Source organism: Aphelocoma coerulescens, chromosome 3 (genome assembly GCF_041296385.1).
Source record: "Aphelocoma coerulescens isolate FSJ_1873_10779 chromosome 3, UR_Acoe_1.0, whole genome shotgun sequence".
Classification (NCBI taxonomy): domain Eukaryota; kingdom Metazoa; phylum Chordata; class Aves; order Passeriformes; family Corvidae; genus Aphelocoma; species Aphelocoma coerulescens.
In genome coordinates this window covers 124,312,245-124,336,013 of record NC_091016.1, presented here as the reverse complement: position 1 = coordinate 124,336,013, position 23,769 = coordinate 124,312,245, and the positions used below count along the sequence as shown (strand labels likewise).

The 23,769-nt window shown below is 53.8% G+C and overlaps 1 protein-coding gene across 1 annotated transcript in view; it reads right to left on the bottom strand.

Moving 5' to 3' along the window:
• The window catches only part of NCOA1 (nuclear receptor coactivator 1), a 159,986-nt gene that overhangs the window by 82,683 nt on the left and 53,534 nt on the right, over positions 1–23,769 (bottom strand). The window contains exons 5-9 of the mRNA XM_069011878.1: positions 19,006–19,100; positions 11,550–11,727; positions 8,417–8,596; positions 6,348–6,443; positions 5,111–5,251 (exon numbers count right to left, since the gene is read on the bottom strand). Of these exons, the coding sequence (XP_068867979.1) occupies positions 5,111–5,251; positions 6,348–6,443; positions 8,417–8,596; positions 11,550–11,727; positions 19,006–19,100 (690 nt within the window). The remainder of the gene's footprint in view (positions 1–5,110; positions 5,252–6,347; positions 6,444–8,416; positions 8,597–11,549; positions 11,728–19,005; positions 19,101–23,769) is intronic.

Here is a 23,769-nt window from a genome sequence, read left to right as displayed (position 1 = left end):
TCAGGGCTGTCACTGAGGGGAGAAACACCTAAATCCTGGGAAAATCACAGCAAAATCCTGACAAAATTCCAATCCAATCCCAATCTAATCCCCAAAATCCCAAATCTAATGCTATTAAATCCTAAAAACCCCAAGAGGGCACAGGGAGGATCAATACGGAGCCATTGTGAAGCGGGAAGAGTGAAGGGCTGAAGGCCGTGCCGGGGTCATCACTGAGGAGAAAAACACCTAAATCCTGGGAAAATCCCAGCAAAATTTCAAGAAAATACCAATCTGATCCCAAAAATCCCAATCTAATGCGAATTAAATCCCAAAAACCCCAACAGGGCACACAGAGGATCAGCACGGAGCCGTCGCTCAGCGTGAAGCGGTACGAGGGGCTGAAGGCCGTGCCCCGGGTCATCACTGAGGGGAAAAGTCACTGAATCCCAGGAAAAACACGGGGAAGTCCTGGGAAAAGGCTGAGAAAATCCCAATCTGATCCCAAAAACCCCAACAGGGCACAGGGAGGATCAGCATGGAGCTGTCGCTCAGCGTGAAGTGGGCAAAGGGCTGAGGGTGGTGTCAGGGCTGTCACTGAGGGGAAAAACACCTAAATCCGGGGAAAATCCTGACAAAATCCTGACAAAATTCCAGTCCAATCCCAATCTAATCCCAAAAATCCCAAATCTAATGCTATTAAATCCTAAAAATCCCAACAGGGACAGGGAGGATCAATACAGAGCCGTTGTGAAGCGTGAAGCGTGAAGGGCTGAAGGCCGTGCCAGGGTCATCACTGAGGAGAAAAACACCTAAATCCTGGGAAAATCCCAGCAAAATTCCAAGAAAACACCAATCTGATCCCAAAAATCCCAATCTAATGCTATTAAATCCCAAAAACCCCAACAGGGCACAGGGAGGATCAGCACGGAGCCGTTGCTCAGCGTGAAGCAGGAGAGGGGGGTGAGGGCAGTGCCGGGGTCATCACTGAGGGGAAAAATCCCTAAATCCTGGGAAAATCCCAACAAAATTCCAGGGAAATACCAGTCTGATCCCAATTAAATCCCAAAAACCCCAATTCAATGCCAACTCAATCCCAAAAACCCCAACAGGACACAGGGAGGATCAGCACGGAGCCGTCGCTCAGAGTGAAGCGGGCAAGGGGCTGAGGGTGGTGTCAGGGTCATCACTGAGGGGAAAAACACCTAAATCCTGGGAAAATCCTGACAAAATCCCAATCCAATCACAATCTAATCCCAAAAATCCCAATCTAATGCTATTAAATCCCAAAAATCCCAACAGGGCACAGGGAGGATCAGCACGGAGCCGTCGCTCAGCATCAAGTAGGCAAGAGGGTGAAGGGCGGTGCCGGGGTCATCCCTGAGGGGAAAAATCCCTAAATCCTGGGAAAATCCCAACAAAATTCCAAGGAAATACCAGTCTGATCCCAATTAAATCCCCAAAACCCCAATTCAATGCCAACTCAATCCCAAAAACCCCAATAGGACATAGGGAGGATCAGCACGGAGCCGTCGCTCAGCGTGAAGTGTGAAGGGCTGAAGGCCGTGCCGGGGTCATCACTGAGGGGAAAAACACCTAAATCCTGGGAAAATCCTGACAAAATCCTGACAAAATCCCAATCCAATCCCAATCTAATCCCAAAAATCCCAATCTAATGCGAATTAAATCCCAAAAACCCCAACAGGGCACAGGGAGGATCAGCACGGAGCCGTCGCTCAGCGTGAAGCGGTACGAGGGGCTGAAGGCCGTGCCCCGGGCCATCACTGAGGGGAGAAGTCACTGAATCCCGGGAAAAACACAGGGAAATCCAGGGAAAAGGCTGAGAAAATCCCAATCTGATCCCAAAAACCCCAACAGGACACAGGGAGGATCAGCACGGAGCCGTCGCTCAGCGTGAAGTGGGCAAAGGGCTGAGGGTGGTGTCAGGGTCATCACTGAGGGGAAAAACACCTAAATCCTGGGAAAATCCTGACAAAATCCTGACAAAATTCCAGTCCAATCCCAATCTAATCCCAAAAATCCCAAATCTAATGCTATTAAATCCTAAAAACCCCAACAGGGCAATGGGAGGATCAATACGGAGCCATTGTGAAGCGGGAAGAGTGAAGGGCTGAAGGCCGTGCCGGGGTCATCACTGAGGAGAAAAACACCTAAATCCTGGGAAAATCCCAGCAAAATTCCAAGAAAACACCAATCTGATCCCAAAAATCCCAATCTAATGCTAATTAAATCCCAAAAACCCCAACAGGGCACAGGGAGGATCAGCACGGAGCCGTCGCTCAGCGTGAAGCGGTACGAGGGGCTGAAGGCCGTGCCCCGGGTCATCACTGAGGGGGAAAAGTCACTGAATCCCGGGAAAAACACAGGGAAATCCTGGGAAAAGGCTGAGAAAATCCCAATCTGATCCCAAAAACCCCAGTAGGGCACAGGGACGATCAGCACGGAGCCGTCGCTCAGAGTGAAGCGGGCAAGGGGCTGAGGGTGGTGTCAGGGCTGTCACTGAGGGGAAAAACACCTAAATCCTGGGAAAATCCCAGCAAAATTCCAAGGAAACACCAATTTGATCTCAATCAAATGCCAAAACCCCCCATTCAATGCCAATTAATCCCAAAAACCCCAACAGGATACAGAGGATCAGCACGGAGCTGTCGCTCAGCGTGAAGCGGGAGAGGGGGTGAGGGCAGTGCCGGGGTCATCACTGAGGAGAAAACCCCCAAAATCCTGGGAAAATCCCAGCAAAATCCCAATCCAATCTCAATTCAATGCCAAAAATCCTAATCTAATACTATTAAATCCCAAAAACCCCAACAGGGCACAGGGAGGATCAGCACGGAGCCGTCGCTCAGAGTGAAGGAGGTGAAGGGCTGAGGGTGGTGTCAGGGTCATCACTGAGGGGAAAAACACCTAAATCCAGGGGAAATCCCAGCAAAATTCCAAGGAAACACCAATCTGATTTCAATCCAATCCCAAAAACCCCCATTCAATGCCAATTCAATCCCCAAAACCCCAACAGGGACCAGGGAGGATCAGCACGGAGCCGTCGCTCAGAGTGAAGCGGGCAAGGGGCTGAGGGTGGTGTCAGGGTCATCACTGAGGGGAAAAACACCTAAATCCTGGGAAAATCCCAGCAAAATTCCAATCCAATCCCAATCTAATCCCAAAAACCCCAATCTAATGCGAATTAAATCCCAAAAACCCCAACAGGGCACAGGGAGGATCAGCACGGAGCCGTCGCTCAGCGTGAAGTGGGCAAAGGGCTGAGGGTGGTGTCAGGGTCATCACTGAGGGGAAAAACACCTAAATCCTGGGAAAATCCTGACAAAATCCTGACAAAATTCCAGTCCAATCCCAATCTAATCCCAAAAATCCCAAATCTAATGCTATTAAATCCTAGAAACCCCAACAGGGCACAGGGAGGATCAATATGGAGCCATTGTGAAGCGGGAAGAGTGAAGGGCTGAAGGCCGTGCCAGGGTCATCACTGAGGAGAAAAACACCTAAATCCTGGGAAAATCCCAGCAAAATTCCAAGAAAACACCAATCTGATCCCAAAAATCCCAATCTAATGCTATTAAATCCCAAAAATCCCAACAGGGCACAGGGAGGATCAGCACGGAGCCGTCGCTCAGCGTGAAGCAGGCAAGAGGGTGAAGGGCGGTGCCGGGGTCATCCCTGAGGGGAAAAACCCCTAAATCCCGGGAAAATCCTGACAAAATCCCAACAAAATCCCAATCCAATCACAATCTAAGCCCAAAGATCCCAATCTAATGCCATTAAATCCCAAAAACCCCAACAGGGCACAGGGAGGATCAGCACGGAGCCGTCGCTCAGCGTGAAGTGGGCAAAGGGCTGAGGGTGGCGTCAGGGTCATCACTGAGGGGAGAAACACCTAAATCCTGGGAAAATCCTGACAAAATCCCAGCAAAATTCCAATCCAATCCCAATCTAATCCCAAAAATCCCAAATCTAATGCTATTAAATCCTAAAAACCCCAACAGGGCACAGGGAGGATCAATACGGAGCCGTTGTGAAGCGGGAAGAGTGAAGGGCTGAAGGCCGTGCCGGGGTCATCACTGAGGAGAAAAACACCTAAATCATGGGAAAATCCCAGCAAAATTTCAAGAAAATACCAATCTGATTCCAAAAATCCCAATCTAATGCTATTAAATCCCAAAAACCCCAACAGGGCACAGGGAAGACCAGCACGGAGCCGTCGCTCAGCGTGAAGCGGGAGAGGGGGTTGAGGGTAGTGCCGAAGTCGTCACTAGGGGAAAAACACCTAAATCCTGGGAAAATCCTGAAAAAATGCCAATCCAATCTCAATTCAATCCCAAAAATCCCAATCGAATGTGAATTAAATCCTAAAAACCCCAACAAGGCACAGGGTGGATCAGCACAGAGCCGTCGCTCAGAGTGAAGGAAGTGAACGGCTGAGGGTGGTGTCAGGGTCATCACTGGGGGGAAAAACACCTAAATCCTGGGAAAATCCTGACAAAATCCCAATTCAATCCCAATCTAATCCCAAAAATCCCAATCTAATGCTATTAAATCCCAAAAATCCCAACAGGGCACAGGGAGGATCAGCACGGAGCCGTCGCTCAGCATCAAGCAGGCAAGAGGGTGAAGGGCGGTGCCGGGGTCATCCCTGAGGGGAAAAACCCCTAAATCCCGGGAAAATCCCAGCAAAATCCCAACAAAATCCCAATCCAATCACAATCTAATCCCAAAGATCCCAATCTAATGCCATTAAATCCCAAAAACCCCAACAGGGCACAGAGAGGATCAGCACGGAGCCGTCGCTCAGCGCGAAGCAGGCGAGAGGGTGAGGGCAGTGCCGAGGTCATCGCTGAGGGGAAAAACCCCAAAATCCCGGGAAAATCCCAGCAAAATCCCAACAAAATCCCAATCCAACCCCCAAAACCCCGAGAGAACACATGGAAAACCCCCCTGGCACCACCACCTCCCAAAAAACCCCACACTGACCCCACGGCCAGAGGGCCGGAATTGCCGCGGTTTTGCCGCCGCTTCCCAACCCGCCCTGGAAAACCCCGAACGCGGCGCTCCCGTTCTTCCCAGGAGAACATTCCCGGCGGGAAGAGGCTCCCGGTACCTTCTTGGAAGAGCTGCTTGGCGTAGGAGGGCTCCCGGCCCTGGGGCTGGAAGAAGGCGTAGATGCATTTCCGGACCAGATCCTCCCAGCCCGTCCTGCCGGCGGCGCGCAGCGAGCTGGTGTCGATGGAGATGATTTTTCCTGGGAAAAGGAGCGGGAGGAAGAGGCCGTTGGAAAATCGGAGTGTCCAAGGAAAGGCTGGAGCAGCCTGGGATCATCGGGGGAGGTGCCGGGCTGGGAATGGGATGGGATTGAAGCTGCGTGGATCCCAGGCAAAGCATCCCGGGATTCTGGGATCCAGGAGGCTCCGAATCCATGCCCAGGGGTTTTTCTGGGAGTCGGGGATGGGAAAGGGAAGGGAGACCCTTCCTGGAGTGCCGAGATTGCCAGGGAAGGGCCTGGAGGCCGGAATTCCTTCCCGCAGAGGAGTCGGGATGGGGCTGGATCCAATGCCAGGCTGGGAGAGGCGGGAATGGAGGGATTTCCCTGGGAAAGGGGAGCTCGGGCTGGGATCTTGGGAAGGGATTCCCGGCTGGGCTGGAATTCCCAGAGAATCCCTGGGAGCATCCAAGGAAAGGCTGGAGCAGCCTGGGATCATCGGGGGATTGGAATGGGATGGGATTGAAGCTGCATGGATCCCACCCAAACCAGTCTGGAATTCTGGGATCAAGGACACTCAGAATCCATCCCGAGGGGTTTTTCTGGGATTTGGGGGATATAAAAGGGAGGAAAAGGGAAGGGAGACCCATCCTGGAGTGCCGAGATTCCCAGGGAAGGCCCCCTTATTCCCAAAATTCCTCAGAGAGGAGTCGGGATGGGGCTGGATCCAATGCCAGGCTGGGAGAGGCGGGAATGGAGGGATTTCCCTGGGAAAGGGGAGCTCGGGCTGGGATCTTGGGAAGGGATTCCCGGCTGGGCTGGAATTCCCAGAGAATCCCCGGATCCCTGGGAGCATCCAAGGAAAGGCTGGAGCCCCCTGGGATCATTGTGGGGTTGAAACAGGATGGGACTGAAGCCCCGTGGATCCCACCCAAAGCATCCCGGAATTCCACAATTCCCATCTTTTCAACCTCAACACCCCCAAAATGCCCGGAAGTGCCTGCAGGGATTTGGATCCCGTTGACCTTTCCGACCACGCAGCCCCGAGCTTTCCCACGTGGGAAGAGGTTTGGGATCCTGCCCTTTCCTTCCGGCAGCGTTGCCGGAGCCAGGATTCCCGGGATTCCTGGGGATTTACCTGTGGTGTCCTGCTTGGTGACGAAGGACTCGGCCGGGGCTTGGGCGGCCGGGCGGGGCAACCTCCGGGCGATGCAGATCAGACACGACTGGAAATCTGGGAAAAACAGCGGGAAAAACACCGGGAATGCCAAAACCCTTCCCAAGCACCGCTCGGAATTCCGGGTTTTAACTCAAATCTCGCTGCCGGGATGATTCCCTGCCCTGGAAGTGTTTCCCTGCAGGAATTCTCCATCCCCGCAGAGGAAATGGGATCGGAATTCCCGAAAGTTGGTCGGGAAAAGCTTGGAGGAATTAATTGTGGAGGTTTCTGGGATCTGGCGGGGTTGGGACAATAGAATTCCAGGCTAAAAGCAGGGATTGTTGGGATTTGGTCAGGAAACACCGGGAATTGTCCCTTCGGGTCAGGATCTCTGGTGGGAATTGCGGGATTCATCCCAGGAATGGGATGGGAAAGGATGGATGGGACAGGGAACGAGACTCGGAGTGGGAGAGCAGCGAGGGATCCAGCCCTGTCCGGAATCCCAACCCGATCCCAGTCCAGAACCCCATCCCGATCCCAATCCTGAATCCCATCCCGATCCCAATCCTGAATCCCATCCTGATCCCAGTCCTGATCTCATCCCGACCCCAGTCCTGAATCCCATCCCAATCCCAGTCTGGAATCCCAATCCCAGTCTGGAATCCCATCCCAATCCCAGTCCTGAATCCCATCCCGATCCCAATCTGGAATCCCATCCCAATCCCATCCCACCCCACCCCATGGATCCCATCCCATCCCATGGATCCCATCCCATGGATCCCATCCCACGGATCCCATCCCAATCCCATCCCACCCCACGGATCCCATCCCATCCCATCCCAATCCCATCCTATCCCATGGATCCCATCCCATGGATCCCATCCCATGGATCCCATCCAATCCCATCCCAATCCCACCCCATCCCATCCCATCTCATCTCATCCCATCCCATGAATCCCATCCCACAGATCCCATCTCATCCCATCCCACCCCACTCCATCCCAATCCCATCCCACCCCATGGATCCCATCCCATCCTATGGATCCCATCCCATCCCATCCCATCCCACCCCATGGATCCCATCCCATGGATCCCATCCCACAGATCCCATCTCATCCTATCCCACCCCACTCCATCCCAATCCCATCCCACCCCATGGATCCGATCCCACTGATCCCATCCCATCCCACTGATCCCATCCCATCCCATAGATCCCATCCCATCCCATCCCACCCCATGGATCCCATCCCATCCCACGGATCCCATCCCATTTTATGGATCCTATCCCATCCCATCCCATCCCATCCCATGGATCCCATCCCATCCCACCCCATGGATCCCACCCCACTCCATCCCAATCCCATCCCATCCCATGGATCCCATCCCATCCCATCCCATCCCATCCCAATCCCATCCCACCCCATGGATCCGATCCCATCCCATCCCATCCCATCCCATCCCATCCCATCCCATCCCATCCCATCCCATCCCATTGATCCTGCACTGCCATCCCAATCCCAATCCCAATCCTCCACTCCCATCCCATCCCATCCCATCCCATCCCATCCCATCCCATCCCATCCCATCCCACCCCATGGATCCCGTCCCCTCCCAATCCTAATCCCAATCCCAATCCCAATCCCAATCCCAATCCCAATCCTCCACTCCCATCCCATCCCATCCCATCCCATCCCATCCCATCCCATCCCATCCCATCCCACCCCATGGATCCCGTCCCCTCCCAATCCCAATCCCAATCCCAATCCCAATCCTCCACTCCCATCCCATCCCATCCCATCCCATCCCACCCCATGGATCCCGTCCCCTCCCAATCCTAATCCCAATCCCAATCCCAATCCCAATCCCAATCCCAATCCTCCACTCCCATCCCATCCCATCCCATCCCATCCCATCCCATCCCATCCCATCCCACCCCATGGATCCCGTCCCCTCCCAATCCTAATCCCAATCCCAATCCCAATCCCAACTCCCCCCCCCCTCCACCAACCCCCGGGAATCCCGGGAATCCCTGGGAATGTTTTCCGCACCTTCTCCCTCCTCCTTGAAGGACTTGGGCTGGGACACGGTGAAGCACTGCATCACCTCGTAGCGCTGCCGCGCTTCCTGGTTTTCCGAGCCCGCCTCGTCCGGGGGCCGGATCAGCATCCGGCAGCTGAAGGTGTGGCTGCTCCGGCGGGAGGCCTCCTGCGGCCACGGAACGCCGTTCACTGGGAAAAATCCGGGAAAAACCAACATTTACGGAGCTGCCGGGGGAAAGGAATCCCCATTTCCCAAAGATCCTTGGGGTCGAAGGAGTGAAAATGCAGCCGGAATTCCCGAAGATCGCTGGGATTTATGGAGGAAAGATCCCGGTGGAATTCCCAGAAATTTTTGGGAATTAGGAGGTAAAAATCCAGCCAGAATTCCCTGAGATCGCTGGGATTGAAGGAGTAAAAATCCAGCTGGAATTCCCAAAGATCGCTGGGATTTAAGGAGTCAAAATCCAGCCGGAATTCCCAAAAATCCCTGGGATTTAAGGGGTAAAAATCCAGCCGGAATTCCCAAAGATCCCTGGGATTTAAGGAGTAAAAACCCAGCTGGAATTCCCAGAGATCCCTGGGAATAACAAAGGCATAAAAAAAATCGGGAAATAACAGGGGAAACCAACCAAGTCATTAATTAATAACTAATCAATAAACCCAAGAAATGCTCATTAAAAACAAGGCGGCATTAACGAGCAAACCAATCAATTGAAAAGCCGATCGATCGATCGATCGATCGATCAGAAATAACACCGGAAGGATTTAAAAGCGGGGAAATAGCGGGGCCGATAACGAGGGAACGGCCCCGGAGCAAACGACCAAGGAGCAGCTCGTTAGCGACGGGTAATTAAAACCAACGAACGAGCCAACGGATCCCCGCGGCCGATCGGTAACGGCCCATCACCGATCCATCGCGGCGGCGCCCACCGCCAGCCCCGCCCCATCCCAATCCCATTCCCAATCCCAATCCCAATCCCAATCCCAATCCCAATCCCAATCCCATTACCAATCCCAATCCCATTCCCAATCCCATTACCAATCCCATTCCCAATCCTAATCCCAATCCCATTCCCAATCCCAATCCCAATCCCATTACCAATCCCAATCCCATTCCCAATCCCATTCCCAATCCCATTCCCAATCCCAATCCCATTCCCAATCCCAATCCCAATCCCAATCCCATTCCCAATCCCGCTCCCATGCCCGTTCCCATTCCCTTTCCCATCCCCCATTCCATCCCCATTCCTTTTCCCCTTCCCATTCTCCTTCCCAATCCCAATCCCAATCCCATTCCCATTCCCATCCCAATTCCCATTCCCATCCCTTTCCCATCCCATCCCCATCCCCCATCCCCATTCCCATTCCTTTTCCCCTTTCCATTCCCCTTCCCAATCCCATCCCCATTCCTGTTCCCATTCCCAGTTCCTGTTTCCATTCCCACTCCCATCCCTACTCCCATCCCCATCCGCATTCCGATCCCAATCCCTTTCCCATCTCCATTCCCATTCCCATCCCTATTCCCATCTCCACTCCCACTTCCATTCCCATTCCTGCTCCCACTCCCGTCCCCATCCTCATCCCCATTCCCGTTCCCCATCCCAATCCCATCCCCATCCCCATTCCCACTCCCATTCCCCCTCCCAGCCCCGTTCCTACCCCATCCGCACCCCCATTTCCATCCCTATTCCCATTCCTGTTCCCATTCCCATTGCCACTCCCCAGTCCCCTTCCCAATCCCATTCCTGTTCCCATTCCCCTTCCCGTTCCCATTCCCATCCAATCTCCATCCCATCCCCATTCCCATTCATGTTCTCATTCCCATTCCCAGTTCCTGTTCTCATTCCCTCTCCCATTCCCAACCCCATCCCATTCCCCATCCTCTCCCCATCCCATTCCCATTCCCATCCTCATCCCCATCCCCATCCCCATCCCCATCCCCATCCCCATCCCCATCCCCATCCCCATCCCCATCCCATCCCCATTCCCATTCCTTTTCCCATTCCCAATCCCCGTTCCCATTTCCCATTCCCATCCCCATCTCCACTCCCATCCCATTCCCATCCCCCATCCCATTCCCATCCCCGTTCCCGTTTCCCATCCCCCTCCCCATCCCCATCCCCATCCCATCCCCATCCCCATCCCCATCCCATCCCTGTTCCCATCCCCCTTCCCATCCCCCTTCCCATCCCCATTCCTATTCCCATCCCATCCCCATCCCCATCTCCACTCCCATCCCCATTTCCCATCCCCGTTCCCATTTCCCATCCTCGTTCCCATTCACATCCCCATTCCCATCCCCGTTCCCATCCCCCTTCCCATCCCTGTTCCCGTTTCCCATCCCCGCTCCCATCCCTGTTCCCATCCCCATTCCCATCCCCATTCCCATCCCGTTCCCATCCCCATTCCCATCCCCATTCCTGTTTCCCATCCCCATCTCCACTCCCATCCCCATTCCATCCCCGTTTCCATCCCTCTTCCTGTTCCCATCCCCATCCCCATTCCCATCTCCATTCCCATCCCTTTCCCATCCCATTCCTGCTCCCATCCCTGTTCCCATTCCTTTTCCCCTTCCCAATCCCATCCCCATCCCCATCCCATCCCCATTCCCATTCCTTTTCCTCTTCCCATTCCCAATCCCCGTTCCCATTTCCCATTCCCGTTCCCATTTCCCATCCCCATTCCCATTCCCATCCCCCTTCCCGTTCCCATCCCCATTCCCATCCCCGTTCCCATTTCCCATCCCTGTTCCCATTTCCCATCCCCATTCCCGTCCCCGTTCCTGTTCCCATCCCCATCCCATCCCCGTTCCCATCCCCATCCCATCCCCGTTCCCATCCCCATCCCATCCCCGTTCCCATCCCCATCCCATCTCCATCCCATCCCCATCCCCATTTCCCATCCCCATCCCATCCCCGTTTCCCATTTCCCATCCCCATCCCCACCCCCATCCCATCCCCATCCCCATCCCACCCCCATCCCCATTTCCCATCCCCATCCCCATCCCACCCCCATCCCATCCCATCCCCACCCCCATCCCCATTTCCCACCCCCACCCCCACCCCCATCCCCACCCCACCCCACCCCCAGTTTCCCTTTTCCCACCCCCCGTTCCCGTTGTTCCCGCGGTTTTTTTCCCTACCCAGGGATTTGGGGAGCAGGTTCTTGACGAACTCGGCGTGGTCGCCCACGTGCAGGATGCTGTAGACGCTGCTGTTCATCAGCTCCTCCTGCCCGTATCCCAAATATCCCGTCACGTTCTCCGACACGAACACGATCCGCCCTTCCCGGTTCACCACGAAGAAGAACCCGTCCAACGCCTGCAACGGCAACGCCGCCGGTCCGGAGCCTCTTCCCGGAAGAGCCCCCGGGGAGATCCCGCGGAAAGGGCGGACGGGGAGAGCCCAGAGACGAGGAGCGGGCCGGGAGAGGCGGGGTGGATTCCGGTTCTGGGAATGTGGAATTTGGGGATTGCGGGTGGGATCGTGGGTTTGGGTTCCTGGAATTCCGGGATTCCGGGTGGGATCGTGGGTTTGGGTTCTCCAATTCTGGGATTCCAGCCAGGATCGTGGGTTTGGGTCCTGGAATTCTGGGATTTCAGGTGGGATCCAAGATCTATCCTGGTTATCCATGGATTTAGGTCCTGGAATTCCGAGATTCCAGGTGGGATCGTGGGTTTGGGTTCTGGAATTCTGAGATTCCAGCCGGGATCAAGGATCCACCTTGGTTATTCCATGGAATTCTGGGATTCCAGGTGGGATCGTGGGTTTGGGTCTTGGAATTCTGGGATTCCAGGTGGGATCGTGGGTTTTGGTCCCGGAATCCCAAGATTCCAGCCAGGATCCAAGATCCACCTTGGTTATTCCATGGAATTCCGGGATTCCAGCCGGGATCAAAGGTCCACCTTGGTTATCCATGGAATCCCAGTGTTCCAGGTGGGATCGTGGGTTTGGGTTCTGGAATTCTGGGATTCCAGCTGGGATCAAGGATCCACCTTGGTTATTCCATGAATCCCAAGATTCCAGCCGGGATTGTGGGTTTGGGTCCTGGAATGCTGGGATTCCAGGTGGGATCGTGGGTTTGGGTTCTGGAATTCTGGGATTCCACGTGGGATCAAGGATCCACCTTGGTTATTCCATGGAATTCCAGGATTCCAGGTGGGATTGTGGGTTTGGGTTCTGGAATTCTGAGATTCCAGCCAGGATCGTGGGTTTGGGTTCTGGAATTCCGGGATTCCAGGTGGGATCAAAGATCCACCTTGGTTATTTCCATGGAATTCCAGGATTCCGGGTGAGATTGTGGGTTTGGGTTCTGGAACTCTGCGATTCCAGCCGGGATCAAAGATCCATCTTGGTTATCCATGGAATCCCAGTGTTCCAGGTGGGATCATAGGTTTGGGTCTTGGAATTCCGGAATTTCAGGTGGGATCGTGGGTTTGGGTTCCTGGAATTCCGGGATTCCAGCTGGGATCAAGGATCCACCTTGGTTATTCCATGAATCCCAAGATTCCAGCCGGGATCATGGGTTTGGGTTCCTGGAATTCTGGGATTTCAGGTGGGATCGTGGGTTTGGGTTCTCCAGTTCTGGGATTCCAGCCAGGATCGTGGGTTTGGGTCCTGGAATTCTGGGATTCCAGGTGGGATCCAAGATCTATCCTGGTTATCCATGGATTTAGGTCCTGGAATTCCGAGATTCCAGGTGGGATTGTGGGTTTGGGTTCTGGAATTCTGAGATTCCAGCCAGGATCATGGGTTTGGGTCCCGGAATCCCAAGATTCCAGCCAGGATCCAAGATCCACCTTGGCTATTCCACAGAATTCTGAGATTCCAGCCGGGATCAAAGATCCACCTTGGTTATCCATGGAATCCCAGTGTTCCAGGTGGGATCATGGGTTTGGGTCCTGGAATGCTGGGATTCCAGGTGGGATCGTGGGTTTGGGTTCTGGAATTCCGGGATTCCAGCCGGGATCATGGGTTTGGGTCCCGGAATCCCAAGATTCCAGCCAGGATCCAAGATCCACCTTGGTTATCCATGGAATTCTGGGATTCCAGCCAGGATCAAAGGTCCACCTTGGTTATCCATGGAATCCCAGTGTTCCAGGTGGGATTGTGGGTTTGGGTTCTGGAATTCTGAGATTCCAGCCGGGATCAAGGATCCACCTTGGTTATTCCATGGAATTCTGGGATTCCAGGTGGGATCGTGGGTTTGGGTCTTGGAATTCTGGGATTCCAGGTGGGATCGTGGGTTTGGGTCCCGGAATCCCAAGATTCCAGCCAGGATCCAAGATCCGCCTTGGTTATCCATGGAATTCCAGGATTCCAGCCGGGATCAAAGGTCCACCTTGGTTATCCATGGAATCCCAGTGTTCCAGGTGGGATCATAGGTTTGGGTCTTGGAATTCCGGGATTTCAGGTGGGATCGTGTGTTTGGGTTCCTGGAATTCCGGGATTCCAGGTGGGATCAAGGATCCACCTTGGTTATCCATGGAATTCCGGGATTCCGGGTGAGATCGTGGGTTTGGGTTCTGGAATTCTGGGATTCCAGCCGGGATCAAGGATCCACCTTGGTTATTCCATGAATCCCAAGATTCCAGCCGGGATCGTAGGTTTGGGTTCCTGGAATTCTGGGATTCCAGGTGGGATCGTGGGTTTGGGTTCCTGGAATTCTGGGATTTCAGGTGGGATCAAGGATCCACCTTGGTTATTCCATGAATCCCAAGATTCCAGCCGGGATCGTAGGTTTGGGTTCCTGGAATTCTGGGATTCCAGGTGGGATCGTGGGTTTGGGTTCCTGGAATTCTGGGATTTCAGGTGGGATCAAGGATCCACCTTGGTTATTCCATGGAATTCCGGGATTCCAGGTGGGATCGTGGGTTTGGGTCCTGGAATTCTGGGATTTCGGGTGGGATCCAAGATCTATCCTGGTTATCCATGGATTTAGGTCCTGGAATTCCAGTGTTCCAGGTGGGATCGTGGGTTTGGGTTCTGGAATTCCGGGATTCCAGCCGGGATCATGGGTTTGGGTCCCGGAATCCCAAGATTCCAGCCAGGATCCAAGATCCACCTTGGTTATCCATGGAATTCCGGGATTCCAGCCGGGATCAAAGGTCCACCTTGGTTATCCATGGAATCCCAGTGTTCCAGGTGGGATCATAGGTTTGGGTCTTGGAATTCCGGGATTTCAGGTGGGATCGTGTGTTTGGGTTCCTGGAATTCCGGGATTCCAGGTGGGATCAAGGATCCACCTTGGTTATCCATGGAATTCCGGGATTCCGGGTGAGATCATGGGTTTGGGTTCTGGAATTCTGGGATTTCAGGTGGGATCGTGGGTTCGGGTTCTGGAATTCTGGGATTCCACGTGGGATCAAGGATCCACCTTGGTTATCCATGGAATTCCGGGATTCCGGGTGAGATCGTGGGTTTGGGTTCTGGAATTCTGGGATTCCAGCCGGGATCAAGGATCCACCTTGGTTATTCCATGAATCCCAAGATTCCAGCCGGGATCGTGGGTTTGGGTTCCTGGAATTCTGGGATTCCAGGTGGGATCGTGGGTTTGGGTTCCTGGAATTCTGGGATTTCAGGTGGGATCAAGGATCCACCTTGGTTATTCCATGGAATTCCGGGATTTCAGGTGGGATCGTGGGTTTGGGTCCTGGAATGCTGGGATTCCAGGTGGGATCGTGGGTTTGGGTCCTGGAATTCTGGGATTTCAGGTGGGATCCAAGATCTATCCTGGTTATCCATGGATTTAGGTCCTGGAATTCCAGTGTTCCAGGTGGGATCGTGGGTTTGGGTTCTGGAATTCCGGGATTCCAGCCGGGATCATGGGTTTGGGTCCCGGAATCCCAAGATTCCAGCCAGGATCCAAGATCCACCTTGGTTATCCATGGAATTCCGGGATTCCAGCCGGGATCAAAGGTCCACCTTGGTTATCCATGGAATCCCAGTGTTCCAGGTGGGATCATAGGTTTGGGTTCTGGAATTCTGGGATTTCAGGTGGGATCGTGTGTTTGGGTTCCTGGAATTCCGGGATTCCAGGTGGGATCAAGGATCCACCTTGGTTATCCATGGAATTCCGGGATTCCGGGTGAGATCATGGGTTTGGGTTCTGGAATTCTGGGATTTCAGGTGGGATCGTGGGTTCGGGTTCTGGAATTCTGGGATTCCACGTGGGATCAAGGATCCACCTTGGTTATCCATGGAATTCCGGGATTCCGGGTGAGATCGTGGGTTTGGGTTCTGGAATTCTGGGATTCCAGCCGGGATCAAGGATCCACCTTGGTTATTCCATGAATCCCAAGATTCCAGCCGGGATCGTAGGTTTGGGTTCCTGGAATTCTGGGATTCCAGCCGGGATGAAAGGTCCACCTTGGTTATCCATGGAATCCCAGTGTTCCAAGTGGGATCATGGGTTTGGGTCTTGGAATTCTGGGTTTCCAGGTGGGATCGTGGGTTTGGGTTCTGGAATTCTGGGTTTCCAGGTGGGATCCAAGATCTATCCTGGTTATCCATGGATTTAGGTCCTGGAATTCCAAGATTCCAGGTGGGATCGTGGGTTTGGGTCCTGGAATCCCGGGATTCCAGGAGGGATCCAAGATCCACCTTGATTATCCATGGAATTCCAGGATTCTGGGTGAGATCATGGGTTTGGGTCCTGGAATTCTGGGATTCCAGCCAGGATCGTGGGTTTGGGTCCTGGAATCCCAGTGTTCCAGGTGGGATCGTGGGTTTGGGTCCTGGAATTCCGGGATTCCAGCCGGGATCAAGGATCCACCTTGGTTATTCCATGGAATCCTGGGATTCCAGCCAGGATCCAAGATCCACCTTAGTTTTCCATGGATTTGAGTCCTGGAATCCCAGGATTCCAGCCAGGAAGAGGCAAAAAGGGAGAAAGGACCAACCCAAGGGCTGGGAAAATCCCAAAGGCTCTGACTTGGGAACATCCCTGCAATTCCCGATTTTCCCGATCCCAGCCCGGCCACGACAGAGCCGTTCCCGGGGTTTTTCCTGGATTTGGGAAGCGGCAAATCCAGTGGGAAAAGGGACCAACCCAACCCGGATCTGTGGGAATTCTGGGATCCAGGCAGGAGTTTAATTCCCGCTTTTCCCGCTCCTCCGGAGGAATTTGGGCGGATTCATCCCGGGAATGGATCCCAAGGATCGGAGAGAGTCACGAGAATTCCCCAAAATCGGAATCTCCCAGGGAATTCCTCTGGCGGAGAAATTCCACCTTTTATTTCACAGAATTCCCAATTTTTTTTTGCTCAAATCCCAACTTTCAGTGCAGGAAAAAACCGGGAATGACTAAAAAAAAACCTGGGAAAACCCCAAAAAACCAGGAGAAAGGAATGCGGATCCGGCTGCGCTTTTCCTTTTTCCCGGCCGTTGCCAAGACAACGAATCCTTGGGATCCCAAAATCCCACCAGGATTTTCTCCCCGGATGGTTCTGGGGGAGCCCGGAAAACCGGGAATGGATCGAGGATTTTAACCACAAATTCCAGGATTGACTCGATTTTTATGGAATTCCAACCCGAGAGGTGAAAAGAGAGAAAAATTCCTAAAAAACGAGCGGAATTCCCGGTTTTTTCGCCGCTTTTCCCGGCTGGAAAACCCCGCAGGGAGGAGCTGGAATTTTTTGGGGGAATGTTTTCAGGCTGGGGATTGCCTGGGATGGACATTCCAGGGATTTTCCACTTTTCCCACATCCCTTAAAATTCCCAGCCCCCAGCACATCCCCGAAATCCTGAAGCCTTTTCCAGAGGGATTTCCAGGCTCTTCCCAGATTTTGCTTCCCAAACCTTTGGGGACGGCAGGAGAGGTTTGAGGTGGTCGTGGAGAGCCCCTCATCCCGGGAATCCCAAAATCCTTGGGATTTCTGGCTCCAGAGGGGTTCCCCCTCTCCACCAAATCCCAATCCCAGTCCCGATCCCAATCCCAAGTCCTGGGGAAATCATGACGGGGGATGGAGCCTCCCAAATCCCGATCCTAATCCTGATCCTAATCCCCATTTAAATCCAAATCCCAGTTCTGATCCTAATCCTAATCCCAACCCTAATCATAATCCTGATTCCAAATCCCAATCCCATTCCCAATCCCAATTCCCCATGGAAAAACAGTCTGGGGAGGAACTCCCCAATCCAAATTGCAATCCCAATCCCAATCCCAATCCCAATCCAACCCGAATCCCAATCTCATCCCAATCCAGCCCCAATCCCATCCCAATCCCAAACCCAAATCCCAATCCCATCCCAATCTTACCCCAATCCTAATCCCAATCCTAATCCCAATCCCATCCCACCCCACCCCAATCCCATTCCCAATCCCACCCCAAACCCAACCCCAATCCAACCCGAATCCCAGTCTCATCCCAATCCAGCCCCAATCCTAAATCCCAATCCCATCCCACCCAAATCCCAATCCCATCCCAATCCTAATCCCAATCCTAATCTCAATCCCATCCCATCCCAATCACATCCCAATCCCAATCCCACCCCAAACCCAATCCCATCCTAATCCAATCTCACCCCAATCCCAATTCAATCCCAATCCCAATCCCAATCCCAATCCCAACCCCCCCCAATCCCAATCCAATCCAATCCCAATCCAATCCCAATTCAATCCCAATCCCAATCCCATCCCAATCCCAACCCCCCCCAATCCAATCCAATCCCAATCCAATCCCAATTCAATCCCAATCCCAATCCAATCCTAATCCAATCCCAATCCCAATCCCCATCCCAATCTCATCCCAATCCAATCCCATCCCAATCCAATCCCATCCAATCCCAATCCCACCCCAATCCCAATCCCAATCCCACTCCCAATCCCAATCCCAATCTCACCCCAATCCCATCCCATCCCAATCCCATCCCACTCCCACCCCAATCCATTCCCAATCCCATCCCAATCCCAACCCCCCCAATCCCAATCCAATCCAATCCCATCCCAATGCCAATCCCAATCCCAATTCAATCCCAATCCCAATCCAATCCTAATCCAATCCCAATCCCAATCCCCATCCCAATCTCATCCCAATCCAATCCCATCCCAATCCAATCCCATCCAATTCCAATCCCACCCCAATCCCAATCCCAATCCCAATCCCAATAACATCCCATCCCAATCCCATCCCACTCCCACCCCAATCCATTCCCAATCCCATCCCAATCCCAACCCCCCCCAATCCCAATCCAATCCAATCCCATCCCAATCCCATCCTAATCCCATCCCAATCCCATCCCATCCCACCCCAATCCCAATCCCAATCCAATCCCAATCCCAATCCCAATCTCAATCCCAATCCCATCCCAATTCCAATCCAATCCCAATCCCAATCCCAATCCCAATCCCAATCCCACCCCAACCCCCATCCCCTCCCCATTTTCCCACCACCGACCCCATCCCACCCTCCCGCCATTCCCCCCCCGCTCCCTCCCGGCCCCTCTCCTCCATCTCCAGCACCCAAAAAATCCGGGAGATTCACGGACAAAACCCTCCCAGAAACCCCCCAAACCCCGGGAATTCCGGCATTCCCGCTGCCCCCCCCCTCGGCATTCCCGGGAATTCCGGCATTCCCGGTTTTTCCGTGGAATTCCCACCTCCAGCAGGAGCGGTCCCAGCGATTCCTTCTCGATGACGCCCTGGCTGCTGGAGGAGACGTCGGATTTCTGGACGTCGTCGTCCGTCGCTTTCTCTGGGAAAAACCAGGAAAAGCGGGAATTTGCAACCCACGGCACCATCACGGATGAACGGATCGATCGATTATCGATAGGAAGCGATTTATTGATCTTTGGGATGTTCCCGATCGCAGCCCGGCCACGGCAGAGGCGATTCCGGGGTTTTTCCTGGATTTGGGAAGAGGCAAATCCAGCGGGAAAAGGGACCAACCCGACCCGGATCTGTGGGAATTCTGGGATCCAGGCAGGAGTTTAATTCCCACTTTTCCCGCTCCTCCGGAGGAGTTTGGGCGGATTCATCCCGGGAATGGATCCCAGGGATCGGAGAGAGTCACGAGAATTCCCCAAAATCGGAATCTCCCAGGGAATTCCTCTGGCGGAGAAATTCCACCTTTTATTTCACAGAATTCCCGATTTTTTTTTTGCTCAAATCCCAACTTTCGGTGCAGGAAAAAAAAAAAACGGGAATGACTTAAAAAAAAAAAAAACAACCTGGGAAAACCCCAAAAAAAAAACCAGGAGAAAGGAACGACGGGAAGGATCTCCGGGATTTTCCTCGCCTCCCGAATTCCCAGGAAAACGTGGAATGTTCGAGGAGTGACTCCAAAGGAAAGGAATGAACGAGGAGAGGAAAATCCATCCCGGGCGGAAATCTGGGAAAAAAAAGGGATCCGAAATCCAAAATTTCCCGGAGGAAACGGAATATTCCCGGAATTCCATGGGGAATTCCTAAGGAATAACAACCGGGAAGAATTCATGGAAAAGGGGAAAGAGAGGGAGAAAAAAGCCGGGATGGACGTGCCGGGAAAATCCCGGGATTTTGGCGAGGCCGGGAATGGGAGGAGAGGATCCCGATCCCGGAAATTCCCGCCGGGATTTGTGGCAGGCGCAGCTTTTCCAAGGAATCCGAGCCGGATCCCCAAAGAGACGCGGGAATTTGGGAATTTGGGATGGGAGAAGTCCCGGATTTCTCCTGGAAAAGCCTCTCCGGGAAGGCTCCGAATTCCAGGCGGGATTTGGGGCTCCGGGAAAAGAGGGAACAGATTTTTGGGATGTCATCGTGGAGACGCCGGAAGAGCTCAAAATCCTGGAATTTTGGGAATTCCGGGTTCAGGGAATCCTCTGGGACATCCCAGCCTTTTCCAGGGAATCCTGTGGCACCGGAAGAGCTCAAAATCCTGGAATTTTGGGAATTCTGGGCTCTGGGAATCCTCTGGGACATCCCAGCCCTTTCCAGGGAATCCTGTGGCACCGGAAGAATCCAAAATCCTGGAATTTTGGGAATTCCGGCCTCTGGGAATCCTCTGGGACATCCCAGCCCTTTCCAGGGAATCCTGAGGGAATTCCCGAGGTTTATTCCCGCCGGGAACAGGCGGTGACCTCGTGACGTCATCGTGGAGGTGCCGGAAGTATCCAAAATCCTGGAATTTTGGGAATTCCGGGCTCTGGGAATTCTCTGGGATCCCCCTGCCCATCCCAGCCCTTTCCAGGGAATCCTGTGGCACCGGAAGAGCTCAAAATCCTGGAATTTTGGGAATTCCGGGCTCTGGGAATCCTCTGGGATCCCCCTGCCCATCCCAGCCCTTTCCAGGGAATCCTGAGGCACCGGAAGAATCCAAAATCCTGGAATTTTGGGAATTCTGGACTCCAGGAATCCTTTCGGATCCCCCTGCCCATCCCAGCCCTTTCCAAGGAATCCTGAGGCACCGGAAGAGCTCGAAATCCTGGAATTTTGGGAATTCTGGACTCCGGGAATCCTTTGGGATCCCACCACACATCCCAGCCCTTTCCAGGGAATCCTGTGGCACCGGAAGAGCTCAAAATCCTGGAATTTTGGGAATTCTGGACTCCGGGAATCCTTTGGGATCCCACCACACATCCCAGCCCTTTCCAGGGAATCCTGTGGCACCGGAAGAATCCAAAATCCTGGAATTTTGGGAATTCTGGACTCCGGGAATCCTTTGGGATCCCACCACACATCCCAGCCCTTTCCAGGGAATCCTGTGGCACCGGAAGAGCTCTAAATCCTGGAATTTTGGGAATTCCGGCCTCTGGGAATCCTCTGGGACATCCCAGCCCTTTCCAGGGAATCCTGAGGAAATTCCCGAGGTTTATTCCCGCCGGGAACACGCCGTGACCCCGTGACGTCATCGTGGAGGCGCCGGAAGTATCCAAAATCCTGGAATTTTGGGAATTCTGGACTCCGGGAATCCTTTGGGATCCCCCTGCCCATCCCAGCCCTTTCCAGGGAATCCTGTGGCACCAGAAGAATCCAAAATCCTGGAATTTTGGGAATTCCAGGCTCTGGGAATCCTCCTGCATTCCTCCCGCAGCCGCTCCCGGTGGGAATTGTGCTCCGGAATTCCCGGTGGATCCCAACGGGATCCGGGATCCGGGATCCGGAACCGACAAAAACTGGGAATTTCTCTTCCCGAGGATTCCCGAGGATCCTTCCCAAAATCTCTTCCCAAACCATTTCCCGCCCATCCCTCCACCCAAATCCAAGGATTTGGGCTCTTTTTTGGAAGGAAAATCCCGGAAAATCCCGGAAAATCCGGCCTGGGATGAGCTGGAATCGCCCGAATCCCGAATTAACGGCGAGAATTCCCAAAATTCACCCTCGGGAATTCTCCAGACGGGAAAATTCCTGCCCCGAGGAGGTCGAATTCCAAGCGGGAATGGGCTGGAATTAAGGATCCTCTTTTTTTTTTGGGAATGCTGAGACAAAGGAGCTTCCGGGAGCCGGAATTTTTTATGGATAAAAGGGGAAAAAATTCCAACAGGAAATCCCCAGAAAACGCGGCTGCTCCGAGGATTTTGGGAGGCAAAAGATGGGAATTTCCATGGAAAAAATTCCTTTGGGCCGGATTAAAAAATGCCCTCATCCCTAAAAAAAAAAACCTGGAAAAACATTCCGGCTGCAATTCCAGGAATATCCTTGAAAAATCCAGCCCTTGCTGGTTTTTCCCGGGAATTTTAGGAAAAGCCGGGAATTCTTGCCTTGGACATCCCCAAATCCGGGCGTTCTTCCCGATATTCCCACGGAACAAACCCCAATTCCCAAAATCCGGGATTTTTTCCTCGTTTTCCACGGATAAAACCGGATCCGATCCGCTCCGGCTTGGGGGGGGTTCCCAAATCCCAGCGGATAAATCCAAGGAAACTTGGGATAAATCCCGAATTTTTGGCTCCGGAAAACTGGGAAAAATCGCTCCGTGGATTTTCCGGGATGAGGCCGGAGCCGGCTCTTCCCAGAAATTCCCGCAGGAACGGCCGGGATGAGGAAAAGCGGGAAGGACGGAAAGGGAGGAGCCCCCTCGGAGCCGGAATCGTTCCCGAGGTTTTCCGAGGACTCGGCTCCGGAGTTTTTTTGGGAATCAAAAAACCGGGATGTTCCTGGGATTTATGGGATGGGAGATTCCCGTTTTTCCACCAGGAGAGGGATTTTGGGAAAAGCTTTGGAAGCTGCGGCTCCATCCCGGAATTCCGGGGGATTTCCTCGCTCCGTTCCTCGAGGGAAAGTCCTGAAATTTCCCGAAATTTGGGGAATTTTCGTGGAAAAGCCTCTCGGGAGCGCACGGATTCATCCAAGGCCGGGAATGTGGGATGCTCCTCCTTCGGGAATGCCGGCCCGACTTCCCGGAATTCCAGCGGGGAATCGTTTCCCAGGAAAGGCCCAATCCCAGCGGTTTTCCGGGAATTCCGCTCCTTCCGTATCCCAAAATCCCAGATTTTGCTTGGAAAAGCTCGGCCGGGCTCCTTCTCATCCTGGAGATTCCCAAATCCGGGAGAGCTCCACGGCCTTTCCTTGGTGGTTCCTTCCAAGGAAGGGAAGAGGGATTTTCCTCTGGATCCACGTGGAAAAATTCCTCGGGAATCAAACGGGAAAAGCTCCTGGAGAGCCGGGAATTCCTGGCTGGATCAGGGAGGGATCCCGGAAATCCTCGGAGGCGCTTCCCGAGGCTGAAGGGGCTCCAGGAGAGCTGGGATTTGGGATTTGGGCTGGAGGGGCAGGAGGCAGGGAATGGCTTCCCAGTGGGAAAGGGGAGCTCGGGCTGGGATCTTGGGAAGGGATTCCCGGCTGGGCTGGAATTCCCAGGGAATGCCCGGATCCCTGGCAGTGCCCAAGGAAAGGCTGGAGCAGCCTGGGATCATTGTGGGGTTGGAATGGGATGGGATTGGAGCTCCGTGGATCCCACTCAAAGCATTCCGGGATTCTGGGATTCCATGGAGCTGCTGGGATGGCTCCAGGCTGGGGTTCCCAGCACACAAATCCCGTGGGATGCAGCTCCGAGGGATTCAAGGATCCCGGGAATCCTCGGAGCCGCTTCCCGAGGCTGAAGGGGCTCCAGGAGAGCTGGGATTTGGGATTTGGGCTGGAGGGGCAGGAGGCAGGGAATGGCTTCCCAGTGGGAAAGGGGAGCTCGGGCTGGGATCTTGGGAAGGAATTCCCGGCTGGGCTGGAATTCCCAGGGAATGCCCGGATCCCTGGGAGCATCCATGGAAAGTTTGGAGCAGCCTGGGATGGAGGAAGTGTCGGGATGGGACCGGGATGAGCTTGAAGCTCCTTCCCACCCAACCCAAAAGCTCCAAAGCCCCGGCTGAAATTCCTGGATCGCTTGGGGGGGGGGATAAAAACCGGGAATTCGGGCTGGCCCGGGGGAAGGCGGCCGGCTGTAATTCCAT